The sequence below is a fragment of the Urocitellus parryii genome, chromosome 4 (genome assembly GCF_045843805.1).
Source record: "Urocitellus parryii isolate mUroPar1 chromosome 4, mUroPar1.hap1, whole genome shotgun sequence".
In the NCBI taxonomy this organism is placed as follows: Eukaryota; Metazoa; Chordata; class Mammalia; order Rodentia; family Sciuridae; genus Urocitellus; species Urocitellus parryii.
The window spans coordinates 46,853,928-46,874,464 of NC_135534.1; the positions used below are offsets into that span (position 1 = coordinate 46,853,928).

The 20,537-nt window shown below is 36.7% G+C and overlaps 1 protein-coding gene across 1 annotated transcript; it reads left to right on the top strand.

The window, feature by feature from the left end:
* The first annotated feature begins 3,657 nt into the window (after positions 1-3,657).
* Positions 3,658-4,560, top strand: LOC113189945 (estradiol 17-beta-dehydrogenase 11-like). The gene is made up of 2 exons (XM_077798019.1): positions 3,658-3,864; positions 3,973-4,560. Exons 1-2 carry the CDS (start codon positions 3,658-3,660, stop codon positions 4,558-4,560), a joined length of 795 nt encoding a protein of 264 aa, XP_077654145.1.
* The last annotated feature ends 15,977 nt before the right edge of the window (positions 4,561-20,537 follow it).

Below are 20,537 nucleotides of genomic sequence, written 5' to 3' on the forward strand. Positions count from 1 at the left end.
TGAAAAGACTACATACTATATAATTCCAAACACAGTCATCCCTCAGTTTTAATAAGGGATTGCTTCCCGTACTCCCCGCCCACCCCCACCTCCTGCAATGGATACTAAAATATCTGGGTGTTCAAGTCCCTTATATAAAACAGTGTAGTATCTGTATATAATCTATACACATCCTGAATACTTTAAATCATGTCTATATTAATTACCTACTACAAGTAAATGCTATTGTATTGTTTAGGGATTGATAGCAAGAAAGAAGTCTGTATATGTTCAGTATACACAAACATTTTTTCCCCAATATTTTAAATCTGCAGTTGATTGAATCTGCAAATGTAGACTACAGGGAGATGGAAGACCAACTATGACATCCTATAAAAGTATGAAAACAATAAAAATATCAGTTATTCCAAGGGTTAGTGGAGAGGAGTAAACAGATGGAGTACAGAGGATTTTGAGGGCAGTGCAAATACTCTTTGTGAAAATAGTAGGTATATGTCATTATACATGTGTTTAAACCCAGGGAATGTACTAATGTACTAAACTACTGTAAGCTCTGGGATTTGGATGATAATAATGAATCAGTCTATATTCACCAGTTGTAACAAATATGCCATACTGGTACAGGATTTTTCTTGATAAACTTTTTTTTTTTTTTCGTGGTGTTGGAGATCAAACCAAGGCCTTGCACCTGCTAGGCAAGCGCTCAAACACTGAGCTACATTCCCAGCCTTGGTGCAGGATGTTGATAATGGGGCAAGCTCTGCAGGTAAGGGGACAGGAGATACATGGGACTCTGTACTTTTAGAACAACAAAAATAAAGGACCTGTTCTGACATGCACTAATAGACATGAGAATTCAAACCACTGAAATATTGTCTTCTACCATCTGATTGGCAAAAAAAAAAAAAAAAAAAACCCAGACAATTTGGTAACACTATTGGTGAAGCTGTGGAAAAACAGACACTTGCTTACTCCACTGATAAGATTGTAAATTTCTATAAGCCCATTAGAGAACTTTGGCAACATCTTTCAAAATTGCAAACTTACACTTTCAACACAATTTCCTTTAGAGGAAGTTATAGGATATGTTCCCCATGTGTGAAATAATGTGTTACAAGTGTATTCGTTGCAATTGTTTTTGTGATATCAAGATACTGAAAACAGATAAAATGTGTAACTTTAAATAAATTATAGCTCAAACAAAACTGCCTTGAGAATGAGAAAGCTATGTACTGATATGGAAAGATCTTCTAGATGAATTAATAGAAAAGCAAGATATAAAATTATGTTTATCTTTTTCTTTAAGTTTAAACAAGAAGAAAAATATATCCATATTCCTATGTGTTATTTATGTAAATAACATTATCTGGAAAGATACATAAGAAACTACTGATAGTAGTTACCTGTTTTAGAGCCGATGGGAACTGAACAGATGAGGAATATAAATAGAATATTTTTCTCTGTGTACTTAAAAAAAATTAAACCATCTGAATGTGTTACATATTCAGTAAATATTTAGACACATACCACACCAAAAAAAAATATAGCCAATATCCAAGCTGTGAATGTGTATGCCACTCCTAATGGGAAAACACACCAAATATCAGTTTGCTTTTGTTTGAATGTAGGAGTTATAATTTTAAATGATTTTTATACAGATACATACATGTGCACAAATATACATACATACATATACCTGGCTTCCAAGAAAGAGTATTCCCTGACATTCAGGAGTTGGACCAGCACTATCAGCTGCTGGGCCTTGTTGTTGGGGACTGAACTCAGGGCTCTGTGCAGACTAAGGAAGTTCTACTTATCCCAGCCTCTCAGCTAGGTCTTCATGTTTTCCTATTAAATATAAACTATTTCATAAAACATCAACAGCAGACAGGCCACCCTGGACTATAACAAACCAAGGCAAAGCAAGACACTCTGTAATCATGTCCAACCACAGACAAAACATGAACATTGTTCAAGCCACAAACCAACATCCTGCTCTCCTGTCTAATGAGTGTTTGATGCTTCTTTACCAATTAATCTCAATTTAGGTTGTCTTCCCTATGGGTAAGATTTATTGAGACACTCAATCAGATTTGTTGCTAATTAGGGGGCAGGGGGTGGTTACTGGGGATTGAACTTGGAGGCACTCCACTACTGAGCTACATCCCCAGCCCTATTTTGTATTTTATTTAGAGACAGGGTCTCACTGAGTTGCTTAGCCTCATTTTGCTGAGGCTGGCTTTGAACTCGGGATTCTCCTGCTTCAGCCTCCTGAGCCACTGGAATTACAAGTATGCGTCACCATGCCCAGCTGTCCCTGCTTTTTGATATGTCACATCCAGAGTGATTTGTACCCTTTGTACCCTATCCCAAATCATCCAACCACCTTACTTAAGTCCTGCATAAGTCCTTTAGTAAGAAGAAGTTGTTCTTACTGAAAGGCCCCCAATTCCCCATACAGTGTATTCTCTGCTATTGCAGTTAGTAATAACCAAACTTGTTAGACTACAGGAATGTTCCTGGTGATCTTTGAAGATCATTGACAAGATATGCAACATATATATTAGATAATTTCCAGATTAACCTGGTGTTTAAACTTTATATTCTGCCACAAGAAAACCTGGATTCAAATCTGTTCTAGCCCAATCAGCTGAAGACCACCAGAGACAAGCTGGTAGGTGACAGTCATGTTAACTGACACCTTGCTATGAGGGAGAATCTACACTAGAAGAACCATAAAGCATCTCATTAGACAAAGAATTTGGTAAAAAGGTAGAATTCAGGTGTCATTGAGGTAAGTAGTGTTTTGATAAGTTCAAAGTGAAACAGCTATTTGTAGACAGGTTAACATAGATTTGGACAGTTAGTGGACTAAGGATCAAGTTTCCTTGGATACTACAAAGTTAAGATAGAGATGGGATGTTGTATCTGTAACTTATCTGAAACTGTGCACTTAGCCTGGAAATCAAGGCAACTTCCCAATTATCAAAGTGACTTAGAACCTCTAGGCAAACATAATCTGTTTCCCTTTAATTGACAGTACTTCAAACAACAAATTTTCTGTTAGTCTATGATTTTATAAAAGGAGGTTTCTCAGTAAGAAAGCAGTAGTCACTCAAAAAAGACTCATTAAGATACTCCATTGCTCCAGCATAACCTTGAGAGAAACATTAATTCTTGCCAACTTTGTAGCTGCCTTTATGGCTCTCTGTCCTCCCACCTTGAGGAATGACAGGCCAGACTTTGGCTTTCTCAGAACCCATCTATGCCTCTTACTATGTATTTCACACAAGTGGCTTGACCTCTTATTCCTCTATTACCTCAACCATATATTAGGGTTAATAATAACATCTATAATATAGTGTTGTTATAAGAATAATGAGATACTCTTTGTAAAGAGACTAACATGGTACCTGGACACAATATAGTGCATTCCCAATAAATGATTATCAAAACAGAAGTAGACTTCCTACCTCTATCAAATGAGTTGTTTCTCCTGATCTAGGATAGAAAAACAAAACCTATCCTGAGAGTCTATTAAGTTTCAACCTGTTGTATAAGACTCCATTGATGGGATCTTTGACCACTCAGCTCTCCAAAGCCGTTTAGACTATTTGGTAAAAGAAAACATAATCAAAGCTCACAGCAACAGAAAAGATGAATCTCCTTGTGGAGTTAGTCCTGCTTCTGCCCTTACTGTTCATTTTCTATTTAGAATCTTTTGTCAAGCTTTTTATTCCTAAAAAAGGAAAATCAGTCACTGGAGAAATCGTCCTGATTACTGGAGCTGGACATGGAATTGGGAGGCTGACTGCCTATGAATTTGCCAAACTTAAAAGCAAACTGGTACTCTGGGATATCAATAAGTATGGCATAGAGGAAACGGCAGCTGAATGTAGAAAACTGGGTGCCCAGGCTCATTCCTTTGTAGTAGACTGCAGTAACCGATAAGATGTTTACAACTCTGCAAAGAAGGTGAAAACAGAAATTGGAGATATTAGTATTTTAGTAAATAATACTGGTATAGTCTACACATCAGATTTGTTTTCTACACAAGACCCTCAAATTGAAAAGACCTTTGCAGTCAATACACTTGCACATTTTTGGATTACAAAGGCATTTCTCCCATCGATGATGAAGAATAATCATGGTCACATTGTCACTGTGGCTTCAGCAGCTGGGCTAATTGGGGTTCCCTTCTTACTGGCTTATTGTTCAAGTAAATTTGCTGCTGTTGGATTTCATCGAGCTTTGACTGAAGAACTGAATGCCTTCAAAAAAAATGGAATAAAAACAACCTGTCTTTGTCCTAATTTCATAAACACTGGCTTCATCAAAAATCCAACCAGCAATTTGGAACCCACCCTGGAACCTGAGAAAGTGGTAGAGAAGCTAATGAATGGGATCCTGACTGAGAAAAGGATGGTTTTGGTTCCATCCTCTCTAAACTTTTTACTTATCTTGGAAAAGTTCTTACCTCAACGTTTCCGGGAAATTTTAAAAAGAGGAGCAAACATTAAGTTTGATGCAGTTATTGGATATAAAGTAAAAGAACAATAAGCACCTGATTTTCTTAAAAACTTAATTACCAGGTTTAAGTTGATTTCATCTAATAATAATAAAAACTTTAATATTTTAAATCATTTTCCCTTATTATCCTATTTTCCTCAATATCACCTTTTGGGGACATGCCATACTGGCTTTACCACTTGTTCTGTAGGTAAAAGCTAATTTCATGTAATACAGACATAGATCTTAAGAGTTGACCTTATGGAAAATGAGGAGAAAAGAACAAAAGCAATTTCATCACAATAATTTCTCAGATTTTGTGACTCATCTACAGGTTTTCAAATTTTATACTATAAATGTTTAAGATATCATATTTTAATTGCACTTACATTTTATATAACTGGCATATATCCTTTTCTATTCTGTATAAAATCATAAATTTCAAACTCCAGATATAATAAAGGGTTACATGTCTAGTAACATTTCACAGTGAATTTTGTGATCTTTCAAGTGTTTCATCCTACATGTTACCACTATTTCCTGAGAGATGCTTTACATTTTGAAGTCAAACATTTCAGCATGAAACTAGAGATGGATACATGTTACAAATTTAAAAGCATCACCGGGATTTAAGGCAGAGAATTGGGAGAATGTACTTATAAATGCAACAATAATAAATGGGCCAAATATCAAAAAAAAAAAAAAGACTCCATTGATGGAGTACTATGCAGCTTCATGCTCCATGTTGGGAGAACAAAGATAAATAAGCAACAGTTATCACCCTCAGAAAGCTTACCACCTTCAGGAAGAGGTCTGCATTGGCCGGGTGTGGTACTGCATGCCTATAATCCTAGTGACTTGGGAGGCTGAAGCAGGAGGATTACAAGTTTGAAGCCAGCCTCAGCAACTTAGCAAGGCTCTCATAAACTCAATGAGACCCTACATCAAAATTTAAAAGCTGTGGCTCAGTGGTCAAGCACCCCTGGGTTTAATCCCTGGTTTAAAAAAATTCTGCACTGTTCACTTACAGGGGTACAGCCAGGAAGGAAATATTTTTATGCAAACTCAATTTCAGTTTTGTTGTTGTTGTTGAAGCCAAGAATGTAGTATGAAAGGTGAAGAGTTTAAGATCTACGATAATGATGGAATCAGGACTCTGATCAATAGTAGCTGAGCATACCCTAAAGGATTTATTGCTATTAGAAATCTCAAAGTGTACTATTGTACACTGTATTGTATTGATGTGTTGTTGAGAAAAAGAGACAGAACAGAGAAAGAAAAGCCAAGAGCATAGGCTGTTTCTTTGAGATGTGCCAGAGGACAGAGTATTTCTTGTCCTCTGAGGACTGATAAACATATATGACCTTGTCTAAAGTAGTATTTCTGAGCCATCTTGTCCCAGGTATTGTGTAAGATTTTTCATCTTGGAAAACAGACAGTTCACTTAAGAGGCTTTCTCTTTGTGTCATGAACTACATATAATTAAATATGAATGACTAGCAATCTAATGTTCATTTCCTGCCAGAGATGGCTAGCTGCATTCAAAAATAGATACTAAGGTGTGTCATGATCATTTAGGTATAAGAAAATGGAAAAATTTATATTTCAGTCTTAAAATGTTCATATTCTTTGACTTCATGGAATTTTATCCAAAAGGGAGAATTCCAAAAATGTAAAGTTTTATGACAAAGCATTTATCAAAACAATATTTGAGGGATGAGGTTGTGGCTCAACAGTAGAGTGCTCGCCTATCATGTGCGAGGCACTGGGTTCGATCCTCAGCACCACATAAAAATAAATAAATAAATAAATAAAGGTATTGTGTCCAACTAAAACTAAAAAATAAATTTAAAAGGAAAACAGTATTTGAGGGCTTAGAATATAGCTCAGTGGTAGAGCAATTGCCTAGCATGTGCAAAGCCCTGGGTTCCATCTCCAGCATTAAACAAAAAAAAAAAAAAATAAGAAAGAAATATTTGTAAAGATGGAAAAGCAACATGCAGTTGCAACAATAGAAGATCTATTAATTATGGTATTTCAACTGTAAGATCTATTATACAGCCATTTAAAAAATATTTCTGAATAACTTATAAGCCCCTAGAAACACTTACATAACATTGCTGTTAAAAATGCAAGATAATTAGAATAAATAAAACTTAAAATTTTTTAAAAATGCAAGAACTAGCCAGGCATAGTGGCACATGGCTCTAATCCCACCAGCTCAGGAGGCTGAGACATGAGGATCACATGTTTGAGGCCAGCATGGCAACTTAGTGAATCCCTGTCTCAAAATAAAAAGGGCTGGGGATATAGCTCAGCGGTAAAGCATCCCCCAGTACAGAAAAAATAAAGAAAAATGAAAAAAAAAAAAGACATTAGTTAGGGCTGGTGGCATATGCCTGTACTCCTAGCACTCAGGAGGCTGAGGTAGGAGATCCCTTGAGTCCAGAAGTTTGAGCCCAGCCAGGGTAACAGTGAAATTCTGGCCCACAACTAAGTAAATAAAAATTCAAGATATGAAATTAGATATATAATAAGATCACAAACACATATACACATTTAGATTTAGAAAAAATGATGGGAAGAAAATAGAAATTGCCTTTGGTTGTTGCCTCAGTCTGGCTGGGCACAAAATCACGAGCCACTCAAGCAGGAACAAACTTTATTTTTGAAAATGCCGCCAATACCCGGTACACCTCCGGGAAGAAGCCCGGTCCACACACACGGCATGTTCTCCCAGAACCGGGCACAAGTTCCTCCCCCCCCCCCCCCCCCAATTCCCTCCTACTGTACTTCCCCAACCAATGGGAACTCTCCAGGAGTCCCGTAGCAGGCAGAGGTGAACAGCAGGAGTCCAATATCCATATGAATGCAAATCTTAACATAATCATATCATCTCAATGGCTAGCTGGCGTCACCTTACAACCAAAAGTGCCATGCATCATATTACTTGGCTGTGGCTCTTAGCAGGTTGTAGGATTTTGAGAAAGTTTGGAATTGTTTTTCCTGATTCTACATTTTCCATCTTTCCAACTTTTTGTAATAAGCATACTGTATATTTTCCTGTGGTGTCTTTCCATTTGTTATTATCCTATGAAACTCTTAGAACTCTGGACAAAGAAGATAGGGCTAAGGACAATAGCACCCTCATGAAGAACAGCTGTGTTGTAAAACCAAAAGAAAGGGGGTATCCAAGTAGGAGGTCTATAAAGCTAACTATCTCCGCTAATGTTTATCACATGAGATTTTAATTTGCAAATGAGAATTTGTTAGAATTACTGGAAGTTCCTAATAACATCTGTGAAGCCAGCTTAGAAAATAACCCATTTAGACTGGGGAAGTATGAGGACAGAAAGCTGCATTAGGAGCATCTCCAGAGAAACATGGAGATCATGAATTGTCTGGTATATTGGCCTATTAAAGGCTATAATATGAAGCTATCAGAATAGATGAGAAGAACTAGCAATATAAGTAGACAATTTAGCAAATTAAAAATGAGGCAGTTATTAAATTTAAAAATACTGTATATTAGAAAGGAAATATATGTATAATACGTGACAGTGAAAAATGATACCTAGTAATGCTGAATTAGCTGAACATGGTTACATAACTATAATGAGAGAATGGCAAAATGGAAGAAGAGAGTGAATGAGGGATGCTAAATCTTTGACTACTATAATAACAAAATAATAATGACTGAAATAGATAAATTAAGAGATAACGTTTAGGAATGTGGACAAAAGGACCAAAACAACTAAAAGAGTTGAGAATGGCTGTTTGTGGAAAGCAGGATTAGGCAACATAGAAAGAGAAGACAGGATTAAGGATATTAAAAAAAAAAAAAACAACTTTTAGAATTGTATGAATTGAGTTTTGAACCTCCCACAGTTATATCTTTGATTAAAAAAAAAAAAAAAACAGGGCTGGGAGATGTAGCTCAGTCGTAGAGAGTTTGCCTTGCATGTGCAAGGCTGTGGGATCAATCCCAGCACTGCATAAATAAATAAATAGCTACAAAACCACAATAATATACTGCCTGACACTTATTACAGTGTTTACTATAAAAAGAAATATATAAGGATATGGAGAAATTGAAACCCTTGTGTACTGTTAGTGGGATGTAAAATGGTGCAACCACTATGAAAAACAGTACAGCAGTTCCTCAAAAAAAATAAAAATAAAATTACCATATCATTCAGCAGTTCTACTTCTGGAGATATAGACAAAACAATTTAAAACAAGGTCTCAAAAATATATTTATACATCCATATTCATAGTAGCACTATTCATATTTGCCAAAAGGTAGAAACAAACAAATGGGTGAATGAATAAACAAAATGTGGAGAGAGAGAGAGAAAAAAAAAGAGAGAGGATGAGTGTCTCTATGTATGTATGTGTGTGTGTGTGTGTGTGTGTGTGTGTGTGTGTGTTTAATGTTATTCAGTCGTAGAAAAAGAAAAGGGGGACTGGGTATGTGGCTCAAGTGGTGGCAAGCTCGCCTGGCATGTGTGCAGCCCAGGTTTGGTCCTCAGTGCCACATACAAACAAAGATGTTGTGTCCGCCAAAAACTAAAAAATTAATATTAAAATTCTCTCTCTCTCTCTCTCTCTCTCTTTAAAAAGAAAAAAAAAGTAATAAGAACAAATTGAATAAAAGAAGACACAGATAATAAAGAATATAATAAATTTTTTAAAAAAAGAAAAGGGGGCTGTGGTTGTAGCTCAGTGGTAGGGCACTTGCCTAGCATGTGTGAGGCACTGGGATCAATCCTCAGCACCACATAAAAATAAACAACAACAACAACAAAAAGTAAAAAGGCTGGGGATGTAGCTCAGTAGTAGAGTACTTGTCTAGTATATGTTAAGGCCCTGGGTTCAATTCCAAATACCACAGGGAAAAATAAATTCTAACGTGCTGCAATATGAATGAAACTTAAGAATATTATGCTATGGAAATGGAAGGCGATCCTCAGGGTTATACAAAATGACATATAAGAGGAAAGGAGGGGTAAGACAAGATAATACAAATGGAAGAAATGATTTACAGTAGAAGGGGTAGAGAGAGAAAAGGGGAGGGGAGGGGAGGGGAGGGGAGGGGGGATAGTAGAGAATAAGACAGACAGCAGAATACATCAGACACTAGAAAGGCAATATGTCAATCAATGGAAGGGTAACTGATGTGATTCAGCAATCTTTATACGGGGTAAAATTGGGAGTTCATAACCCACTTGAATCAAACTGTGAAATATGATGTATTAAGAACTATGTAATGTTTTGAACAACCAACAATAAAAAAAAAAGAATATTATGCTAAATGAAATAAGCCAGTCACAAAAAGACAGATACTGTATTATATGATTCCACTTCATGAAGTACCTAGAGTAGTCAAATTAATACAGACAGAAAAGTTAGAAAGGTGGTTACCAGGGGCTGGGGGAGAAGGTAGAACTAGGGGTCAGTATTTAAAGAGTATCAAGTTTTAGTTTAGTAGGATGAAAAGAGTTCTGGAGATTGCACAACAATGTAAATATACATAAATATCACTGAAATGAACACCTTAAAACAGTTAAGATGGTGAGCTAGAGAATGTAGCTCAGTGGTAGAACACTCTCCTAACACGCCTGAAGTTTAATATCATTTCGTGTATTTAAGAATGTACATTTCTTTTTCATTAGATGGCACACTGTAAACCAATTGCATTATGATGTAAGCATTCTAAATAATCATAACATTTTCCAGTCAACCTAAAATGGGTTTGAAGAATGTATATCAAAATACGCTCTAGCTTTCAAACCATATTCATTTTCACACCATTTTGTTTGACAATGCTACTTCACTTTTCCTTACTATTCCCACTCACAGTTCCACCTTTATTTTTTTCCAACCATACTCATATGATTTATAGTCTTATTCATCTCCTTTTCCATATTCCTACTGGGTTGCAGAGGTCAAGAGCTGATGTGTTCATTTCAGTTATATAATCTCATAGGGTGACTAGCTAGGCTGGTTTGCTCAGGGACTGAAGGGGTTCTCAGGGCATAAATCTTTGTTTTAAAACTAAGAAAGCCCTCCACAAACCTGGTTTACTATTATGAGTCCAAATGAACTCCCTCTATCCTGAAATGGGTGTTGTTTTTCCTAACTCAGCTTTCTCTTCTCCTATGTGTATTAACTTTGTCCAAGTATGTTGATACATGCATATATGTCTGTGTATATATAAATAATATTTAAACACACCTATAAGAGGCTTAACTGAGCTGCAGAGTGCTGAGCAGCAGGTGTCAGAGCAGCCAATGAAAGCAACAAGTCAAAAGTGAATGTACCAGGGATCAATAATATATATAATCAATAATATATATAAAGAATGTACTATCCAAGCCCTTCATCCCTTAGTATAAGGAAGAAGCTAAAATCATAGAATGTACTGACTTCTTTTTTTGTGCCATTTTTCCCTATGGTATGTTTCATGGAACATCAAACATCAGAGGAATCTGCTCAGACATGTGAGGGTCTGGTTGTCTCACTGCCAAAGGAGCCCTGACTAGGAGAGAGCAAGAAGTAGAAAAGTTTGTTTGTTTGATTGATTGATTGATATTGAGGATTGGAACCCAGGGAAATTTACCACTAAGATACATCCCCAAGCCCTTTTAATCTTTCATTTTGAGACAGGGTCTCCCTAAGTTGCTTAGAGCCTCACTAAATTGTTAAGGCTAACCTTGAACTTATGATCCTTCAGCCTTCATCTCCCAGGTCGCTGGGATTGTAGGCATGGGCCACATGTATAGTTAGGAGTGGAAAAACAGTGAGTATTGAGACAAATGAAAAAGCACGAACACTGGATTAAAGTGGAATAAAGTGTTTCAAGGTCTCCCCCTCCCCTGGACCCACCAATAAGGAGGCTTCCACAGAGGACCCTAAAGAAAACCCCAGATAAAGACCCTCTGAATGAAGATTCATTGTCTAAGAATGCAGATTTACTTAAAACCATGGCCAGCCAGGAGTCCTGAGTCCTTGATGACAGCTTCCTCCAGCAGATGCAACGCAGTGGCTGTGCATCAAGTCTGAGGTTCAGCATTCCTCTGGAAGACTGACAGGTAGATCCTTTGTAATCGCCTACAGTATACTGACAAATCACATACAGGTTTTTGGCCAAGAGCTGGACTACTTATTTATCTAGATATATCAACAACTCAGTAGGAAAATGGTCAGACATTGTGGTCAAATGGTCCACAGAAAAAGAAATGTATATTCTTTTTTTTTTTTTTTTTTTTTTTTTTTTTTTTTTTTTAATATTTATTTATTTTAGTTTTCGGCAGACACAACATCTTTGTTTGTATGTGGTGCTGAGGATCGAACCCGGGCCGCACGCATGCCAGGCGAGCGCGCTACCGCTTGAGCCACATCCCCAGCCCCAGAAATGTATATTCTTAAATACACGAAATGATGTTAAACTTCATTCATAATAACAGAAGTGCAAGTGAAATCTGCACTAAGATAACAATTTTTCTTTTAACACTCTGAGATGGAAAAGAAATGGGAAAAGAGACATTCCTTTATACAATAGGAGGGGGTATATTTCAGTATTGCCTCTACAGAAAGCAATTTGACAACTTCTATCAAAATTAGACTCAGATATTGTGTGTGTGTGTGTGTGTGTGTGCGTGTGTATGTGTGTTTTGCTAAGGATTGAACCCAGGTGAGTTCTATCACTGAGCTACATCTTCAGCCCTTTTATTTTTAGGCAGTGTCTCATGAAGTTGCACAGACTGACCTTCAACAATTTGTGACCCAGAGTAGCTGGGATTACAGGTGTATGCCACCATGACCAGCAGATTCAGGTATCTTTGCTTAGCAAATACATTCTACGAATTTATTCTATAGATCTGTTCATATATGTATATACTAGAGACTTTATTTATTGCCATTTATTTTTATAATAGTAAAAGATTTGGAAACCACTTTACAATAAGGAATTTATTAAACAAAATATGGCATATCCATACACAGATACAATGCACTCACTCAGAAGATATATCATTGGGTTTTCAAAGCAAATATAGAACAGTGTGTATAGCATACTACAGCCTGTGGATAGTAGAAGAAAATAACACCTATGTTTTTGTTTGTACATAGAGGGATACCTTTGAAAGTAATAACATTGGTTTTCAAGGAGAGAACTAGGTTCCTGGTGATAGACTGTCTGGGAAGACACTATTCACAAGGTTTAAAACCTTTCTCAACCACCTGTTAGTTGTGTATCCTTAAGCAAATTACTTACCCTTTTGTTTCTTTCCTAACCTAGGAAATGAGTAGAATTACAGCACTGACTTCATAGAGTTGTAAGAATTAAAGGACACATTGCAGGTCAAATATTCAGATGAGTAGCCAAGCCTCTGGAGCCATTCTGCCAGGACTCAGATATTGGCTCCACTCCCTTCACAACCATGTGACCTTATGTAATCATTCAACCTCATTTTTCCTCATTTGGAAAATGGGGATATTAATCAGATTAAAGATTAGTTGAGGGCTGGGGTTGTGGCTCAGCAGTAGAGCGCTTGCCTAGCACATGAAAGGCCCTGAGTTCGATCCTCAGCACCACATAAAAATAAATAAATAAATAAAGCTATTGAGTCCAACTACAAATAAAAAACTAAAAAAAAAAAAAAAAAAGATTAGTTGATTCACAAAACATGCTTATTAACAGCACTTGGAACATAGTGTTATGTTTGTTAAATATTAGATATTTATTCAACATAAATATTATTTATTAATCTTATAATGTCAATATTCTTGAAAAAAAAAAAGGGGAGGGCCCACTTTGTGTCAGGTTACTGCTCCAGAATTATCTTACCTATTTTCACCCATGTTCCTATACTATCTAAATTCAACAGACACCCTGCATCAATTATTTGCTCATATTAATCCTAGAATCTGGAATGCCAATTCCAACCATGATTGATTGAAGAATGCTGTCCTTCAAGGTCCAATTTAAAGGTCTTTTCCTCCCTAAAGGTGAGTGCCATCTCCTCTTAGTTGCCTTTCTTCCATCTCTGTCTAGTCTCTTTCTACTCTGGCTGATTTCCCCTCCCCCACCAGTAAGCAGGGTAGGCAACAATAAATCTTTGTCAAATGGCTATAACTTCTGGTGTCTTAAATGGGACTCAGTGAAAGTTTGCAGTTGTGACCCATTTCAACTTCCTATTTATGCCCTAAAGTCTCAGAGAGGAAAGAACTATTCAGGGACACTAAAAGAAGGTGGAAATACAGTACCTTGAAAACTAGAAGGCATTTTCTTTGACAAAGCAACACACACACACACACACACACACACACTTTTTTGTTTTATTTCTCAGTGTTTGGAGTTTGTTTTGTTTTGTCTTTAATCAACATAGACCTGGCTCCCCCTGCTGGATTTAAAGCAAAAAAAGCTTCTTTAGAAATCAATTTATTAATGTAATGGCAGGAAAACAAAATTTGTGTCTTATTGACACCAGGGCACAGGACAGGTAGGTGATTATCAAAGAAAATGAAATGGGTAAATAGCGTCACTGGGTTGCTAACAACCTCCAGGGGAGTGGAATGATCACACTTTCCAACACAATCAATCACCCCCTGAATAGCTCTCTTTTTACCCTTTTGTTCACTTTTTGTGGTATAGGCAGGGTGGGAGGAGGGGGCATAAGAAGAAAGGAAACCTGAATTCTATAAAGGAGCAAGACACCCCACTCTCTCAGGCATTAGCTCTGGACCTTCAGAGGAATCTCTCCAGAGGAATCTCTCTCTTTGTCTCTCTCTATCTATCCCTATCTTTATCTCTGCTCTATCCTTTAAATAAAATTTGTTGGGCTGGGGTTGTAGCTCAGTGGTAGAGCACTTGCCTTGAATGCATGAGGCACTGGGTTTGATCCTCAGCATCACATAAAAATAAACCAATAAAGATATTATATCCATCTACAACTAAAAAAAATTTTTTTAGAAATAAATAAAACTTATTTTCTTGCCTTGGTGTTTGTTGGGTGTTTAAACTTCAACACTGGGGGAACAAGGACCCAATCCTGATTTTCAAGACTGGTTTCAGTATTTAGAGGTTTATCATAGTTCTTATTAGAGATGGCATGGTTTGGCATAGTTGTAGCTATGACATATAGAATGACTGACTACATACCAATTATAGTTACCTCATGTATTTGGAGAAAGAGGTGTGGCTTTGATATCTAAGTCTAAGACAACATGTCAGAAAGTCCTGAGTATAAATCCAACTCTAAGGACAATTGCAAAAAGTGGAATCTGGCAATTAAGCTTTTGTTTGTTTTACTATTAATTTTTATTTTAACATCTATGATATGGGCATCAGAATATTATTAGTTTCTCAATACCACTGAATCACTGAAATCATATCAGCACTCAATAGAGGAGTAAATGTCTATGTATAATCAGAAATACTCAGGCTTTGGAGAGCACAGTGTTCCTTCTTTCAAGGATCTGTGGGTCTTAAGGGAATGTAGAAGCTGTGTCCGGTGTTTAGCATGGTGTTTCAGGTACAACAAGCCCTCAACAAATCTCCCTCACTTTTTTCCCTCATTTTTTACTGGTACATTATAGCTGTACATAATGGTGAGATTTGTTGTTATATATTCATACATAAACAAGTAACGGTAGAATTTGACCAATATAATTATACAATATGTCCCTTTTTCTTCCCTTCCTCCTTTCTCTGATCCCTTTCCTCCACTGATCTCCCTTTGATTTTCAGGAGACCCTCCCCACACCCCCAACAAACACCTTTCTTTTTCTTTGTCTTTTCTAGTATCCACATATGAGAGAAAACATGTGACATTTGACCTTCTGAGTTTGACTTAATTCACTTAACATAATGGTCCATCCATTTTCCTGCAAAGGACATAATTTTATTTTTATTTATGGCTAAATAAAACATTGTTGTGTATATATACCACACTCCAAAGACTGCACGGGAAACAAATTTACAAGGGCAATACTCCACACAGGAAGATCAATTACATGGTATCCTGGACTAGCATGTGAGATGACGAGAAGAGTCAAGGTAGGCATTGGGATAAATTTTGCAGAGAGAATCAATAGGACTTACTAATTGTGTGAGAGCCAAGAGGAATCAAGGATGACTCTTGACTTTCTGGCCTATGTAACTGGACTGATGGTACCAGTTATTGAGATGGGTAAATCTTGGAGAGAGGAAAAGAATGGGAAAATGGAGAACAGATGTGGGGTGATAAGTTGAGAGTTCTCATTTGTGCTTATCTTAATATTCAGGAACCAAACACCCAAATGAAGAGTTTGAGTTCAGAGGAGACCTTAGGGACTAGATACATAAATTTGAGAACAATTTACCTAGGAATGTTACTTAAAACCACAGAACTTGATGCATTCACCTAGTTGTACAGTATAAACAAAGAAAAAAAAATATCAAAGACTAAGTCTTGGAGATCTCCTACCTTCAGAGATCTCATAAAGGGGAAGAAGCTGACAAGAGACTAAAAAGTGAGATAAGGAAGTAGAAGAAAAATTAGGTGGGCCTGTATCACAGAAGCCTTAGAAGCACTTCCAGGAAGGAGTGGTCACAAAAATAAAAAAAACTGCTGAGTGGTACAGAAAGATGGGTTCACTTGACTTAGCAAGATGTAGGTCACTAATGAATTGATAAGAGACATTGCAAGATATAGAGGGGTTGAAAGCCCAAAGGGGAGAAAATTAGAATCAGCAAGTATAGATAGTTCTTTTAAATATTGTTAAAATAGGAAGCAGAGAAAGAGGCAGATGCTGGAAAGGGTGTTATGTCAAGAAAGAATAAAATCCTATGGGGGAATAATAAATGGGGAGAAGCTGGGTGGGAAGCTGTGAGAAGGAAAAACAGGTATAAACATTGGTTTCTACCCTCATGGAAGTTATGAACTTGTCTTGAAGAAATTGAGGATAGTAATGATAAAAAAGTTAGGGCTTCTAATTAAATTTGTATCCATAAGGCTGAGGATAATGCCTGACGGTAACAACTCACTAGATGAAAGGAAGCTATAATTATAAAACAACTAAAAGCACCTTATTTTATTTTATTTTTATTGGTTGTTCAAAACATTACAAAGCTCTTGACATATCATATTTCATACATTAGATTCAAGTGGGTTATGAACTCCCATTTTTACCTCAATTACAGATTGCAGAATCACATCGGTTGCACATCCACATTTTTACATGATGCCATATTCGTGACTATTGTATTCTGCTACCTTCCCTATCCTCTATTATCCCCCCTCCTCTCCTCTCCCATCTTCTCTCTCTACCCCATCTATTACAATTCATTTCTCTCCTTGTTTTTTTTCCCCATTCACCTCACAACCTCTTCTATGTAATTTTGTGTAACAATGAGGGTCTCCTTCCATGTCCGTGCAATTTCCCTTTTCGCTCCCTTTCCCTCCCATCTCATGTCTCTGTTTAATGTTAGTCTTTTCCTCTTGCTCTTCCTCCCTGCTCTGTTCTTAGTTGCTCTCATTATATCAAAGAAGACATTTGGCATTTGTTTTTTAAGGTTTGGCTAGCTTCACTTAGCATAATCTGCTCTAATGCCATCCATTTCCCTGCAAATTCCATGATTTTGTCATTTTTTTAGTGCTGCGTAATACCCCATTGTGTATAAATGCCACATTTTTTTTATCCATTCATCTATTGAAGGGCATCTGGATTGGTTCCACAGTCTAGCTATTGTGAATTGTGCTGCTATGAACATCGATGTTGCAGTATCCCTGTAGTACACTCTTTTAAGGTCTTCAGGGAATAGTCCGAGAAGGGCAATAGCTGGGTCAAATAGTGGTTCCATTCCCAGCTTTCCCAGGAAACTCCATACTGCTTTCCAAATTGGCCACACCAATTTGCAGTCCCACCAGCAATGTAGAAGAGTACCATTTTCCCCACATCCTCGCCAGCACTTGTTGTTTGACTTCAAAATGGCTGCCAATCTTACTGGAGTGAGATGGTATCTTAGGGTGGTTTTGATTTGCATTTCTTTGACTGCTAGAGATGGTGAGCATTTTTTCATGTACTTCTTGATTGATTGTATGTCCTTCTCTGAGAATTGTCTGTTCAGGTCTTTGACCCATTTGTTGATTGGGTTATTTGTTTTCTTATGGTTTAATTTTTTGAGTTCTTTGTATACTCTGGATATTAGAGCTCTATCTGAAGTGTGAGGAGTAAAAATTTGTTCCCGGGATGTAGGCTCCCTATTTACCTCTCTTATTGTTTCTCTTGCTGAGAAAAAACTTTTTAGTTTGAGTAAGTCCCATTTGTTGATTCTAGTTATTAACTCTTGTGCTATGGGTGTCCTATTAAGGAATTTGGAACCCGCCCCAACAATATGTAGATCAGAGCCAACTTTTTCTTCTATCAGGCGCAGAGTCTCTGATTTGATATCAAGCTCCTTGATCCATTTTGAGTTAACTTTTGTGCATGGCGAGAGAAAGGGATTCAGTTTCATTTTGTTGCATATGGATTTCCAGTTTTCCCAGCACCATTTGTTGAAGATACTATCCTTCCTCCATTGCATGCTTTTAGCCCCTTTATCAAATATAAGAAAGTTGTAATTTTATGGATTGGTCTCTGTGTCCTCTATTCTATACCATTGGTCCACCCGCCTGTTTTGGTACCAGTACCATGCTGTTTTTGTTACTATTGCTCTGTAGTATAGTTCGAAATCTGGTATCGCTATACTGCCTGACTCACACTTCCTGCTTAGAATTGCTTTTGCTATTCTGGGTCTTTTGTTTTTCCATATAAATTTCATAATTGCTTTATCTATTTCTACAAGAAATGCCATTGGGATTTTGATTGGCATTGCATTAAACCTATAGAGAACTTTGGGTAATATCGCCATTTTGATGATGTTAGTTCTTCCTATCCATGAACAGGGTATATTTTTCCATCTTCTAAGGTCTTCTTCTATTTCTCTCCTTAGGGTTCTGTAGTTTTCATTGTATAACTCTTTCACCTCTTTTGTTAGGTTGATTCCCAAGTATTTTATTTTTTTTGAGGATATTGTGAATGGAATGTTTTTCCTCATTTCCGTTTCAGAAGTTTTGTCGCTGATATACAGAAATGCCTTTGATTTATGCGTGTTGATTTTATATCCTGCCACTTTGCTGAATTCATTTATTAGTTCTAGTAGTTTCTTTGTAGACCCTTTTGGGTCTGTTAGATATAATATCATATCATCCGCAAATAGTGATAATTTAAGTTCTTCTTTTCCTATTTTTATGCCTTTAATTTCTTTCATCTGTCTAATTGCTCTGGCCAGTGTTTTGAGAACTATATTGAATAGAAGTGGTGATAGAGGGCATCCCTGTCTTGTTCCAGATTTTAGAGGGAATGCCATCAGTTTTTCTCCATTCAGAATAATGCTAGCCTGAGGCTTAGCATATATAGCTTTTACGATGTTGAGGTAAGATCCTGTTATCCCTAGTTTTTCTAGTATTTTGAACATAAAGGGATGTTGTACTTTTGTCGAATGCTTTTTCTGCATTTATCGAGATGATCACGTGGTTCTTATCTTTAAGTCTATTGATGTGGTGGATAACATTTATTGATTTCCGTATATTGAACCAGCCTTGCATCCCAGGGATGAATCCTACTTGATCATGGTGCACTATTTTTTTTGATATGCTTTTGTATTTGGTTCGCCAGTATTTTATTGAGAATTTTTGCATCTATGTTCATTAGAGATATTGGTCTGTAGTTTTCTTTCTTTGAAATGTCTTTGTCTGGTTTCAGGATCAGGGTGATGTTGGCCTCATAGAATGAATTTGGAAGATCTCCTTTTTCTATTTCTTGAAATAACTTGAAAAGTATTGGTATTAATTCTTCTTTGAAGGTTTTCTAAAACTCCGCTTTATATCCATCCAGTCCAGGGCTTTTCTTGGTTGGTAGTTTTTGATTTTTTTTATTTCCTCCTTTATGTCTTCTGTAACCCATTGATCATTCAGTAACATATTGTTCATTTTCCAGGTGGTGCAGGATTTTTCCTTCCTTCTTTTATCATTGACTTCCAGTTTCATTCCATTATGATCAGATAAGATGCATGGTATTATCTCCACACCTTTATAGTTACTAAGAGTTGCCCTATGGCATAATATATGGTCTATCTTTGAGAAGGATCCATGTGCTGCTGAGAAGAACGTGTATCCACTTGATGATGGTTGATATATTCTATATATGTTGGTTAAGTCTAGGTTATTAATTGTGTTATTGAGTTCTATAGTTTCTTTATTCAGTTTTTGTCTGGTGGATCTGTCCAACGGAGAGAGCGGTGTGTTGAAGTCACCAATAATTATTTTGTTGTGGTCTATTTAACTCTTGAACTTGAGGAGAATTTGTTTTATGAACATTGCAGCACCATTGTTTGGTGCATACATATTGATAATTGTTATGTCTTGTTGGTGGATGGTTCCTTTTAACAGTATATAGTGGACTTCTTTATCCCTTTTGATTAACTTAGGTTTGAAGTTGATTTTATTCGATTTGAGTGTGGCCACTCCTGCTTGCTTCCAAGGACCATGTGAGTGGTATGATTTTTCCCAGCCTTTCACTTTCAACCTGTGTATGTCTTTTCCTATCATATGAGTCTCCTGAAGGCAGCATATTGTTGGATTTGTTTTTTTAATCCAGGTTACTAGCCTTTGTCTCTTGATTGGTGAATTTAAGCCATTGATGTTTAAGGTTACTATTGATATATTGTTTGTACTTCCAGTCATGCTTATTTATTTATTTATTTTAATATGGCTCATTTTTCCTTTTTGGTTATATTTTTTGTTCTTCCCTTTACTGAGTTACCTCCCAATATTAGTTTTGGGTGCTGTTTTTCAATTCCTCTTCTTGTAGTGTTTTGCTCAAAATGCCTTGCAGTGCTGGTTTTCTGGCTGAGAATTCTTTTAACTTTTGTTTATCATGAAATATTTTAATTTCATTGTCAAATCTGAAGCTTAATTTTGCTGGATACAGTATTCTTGGTT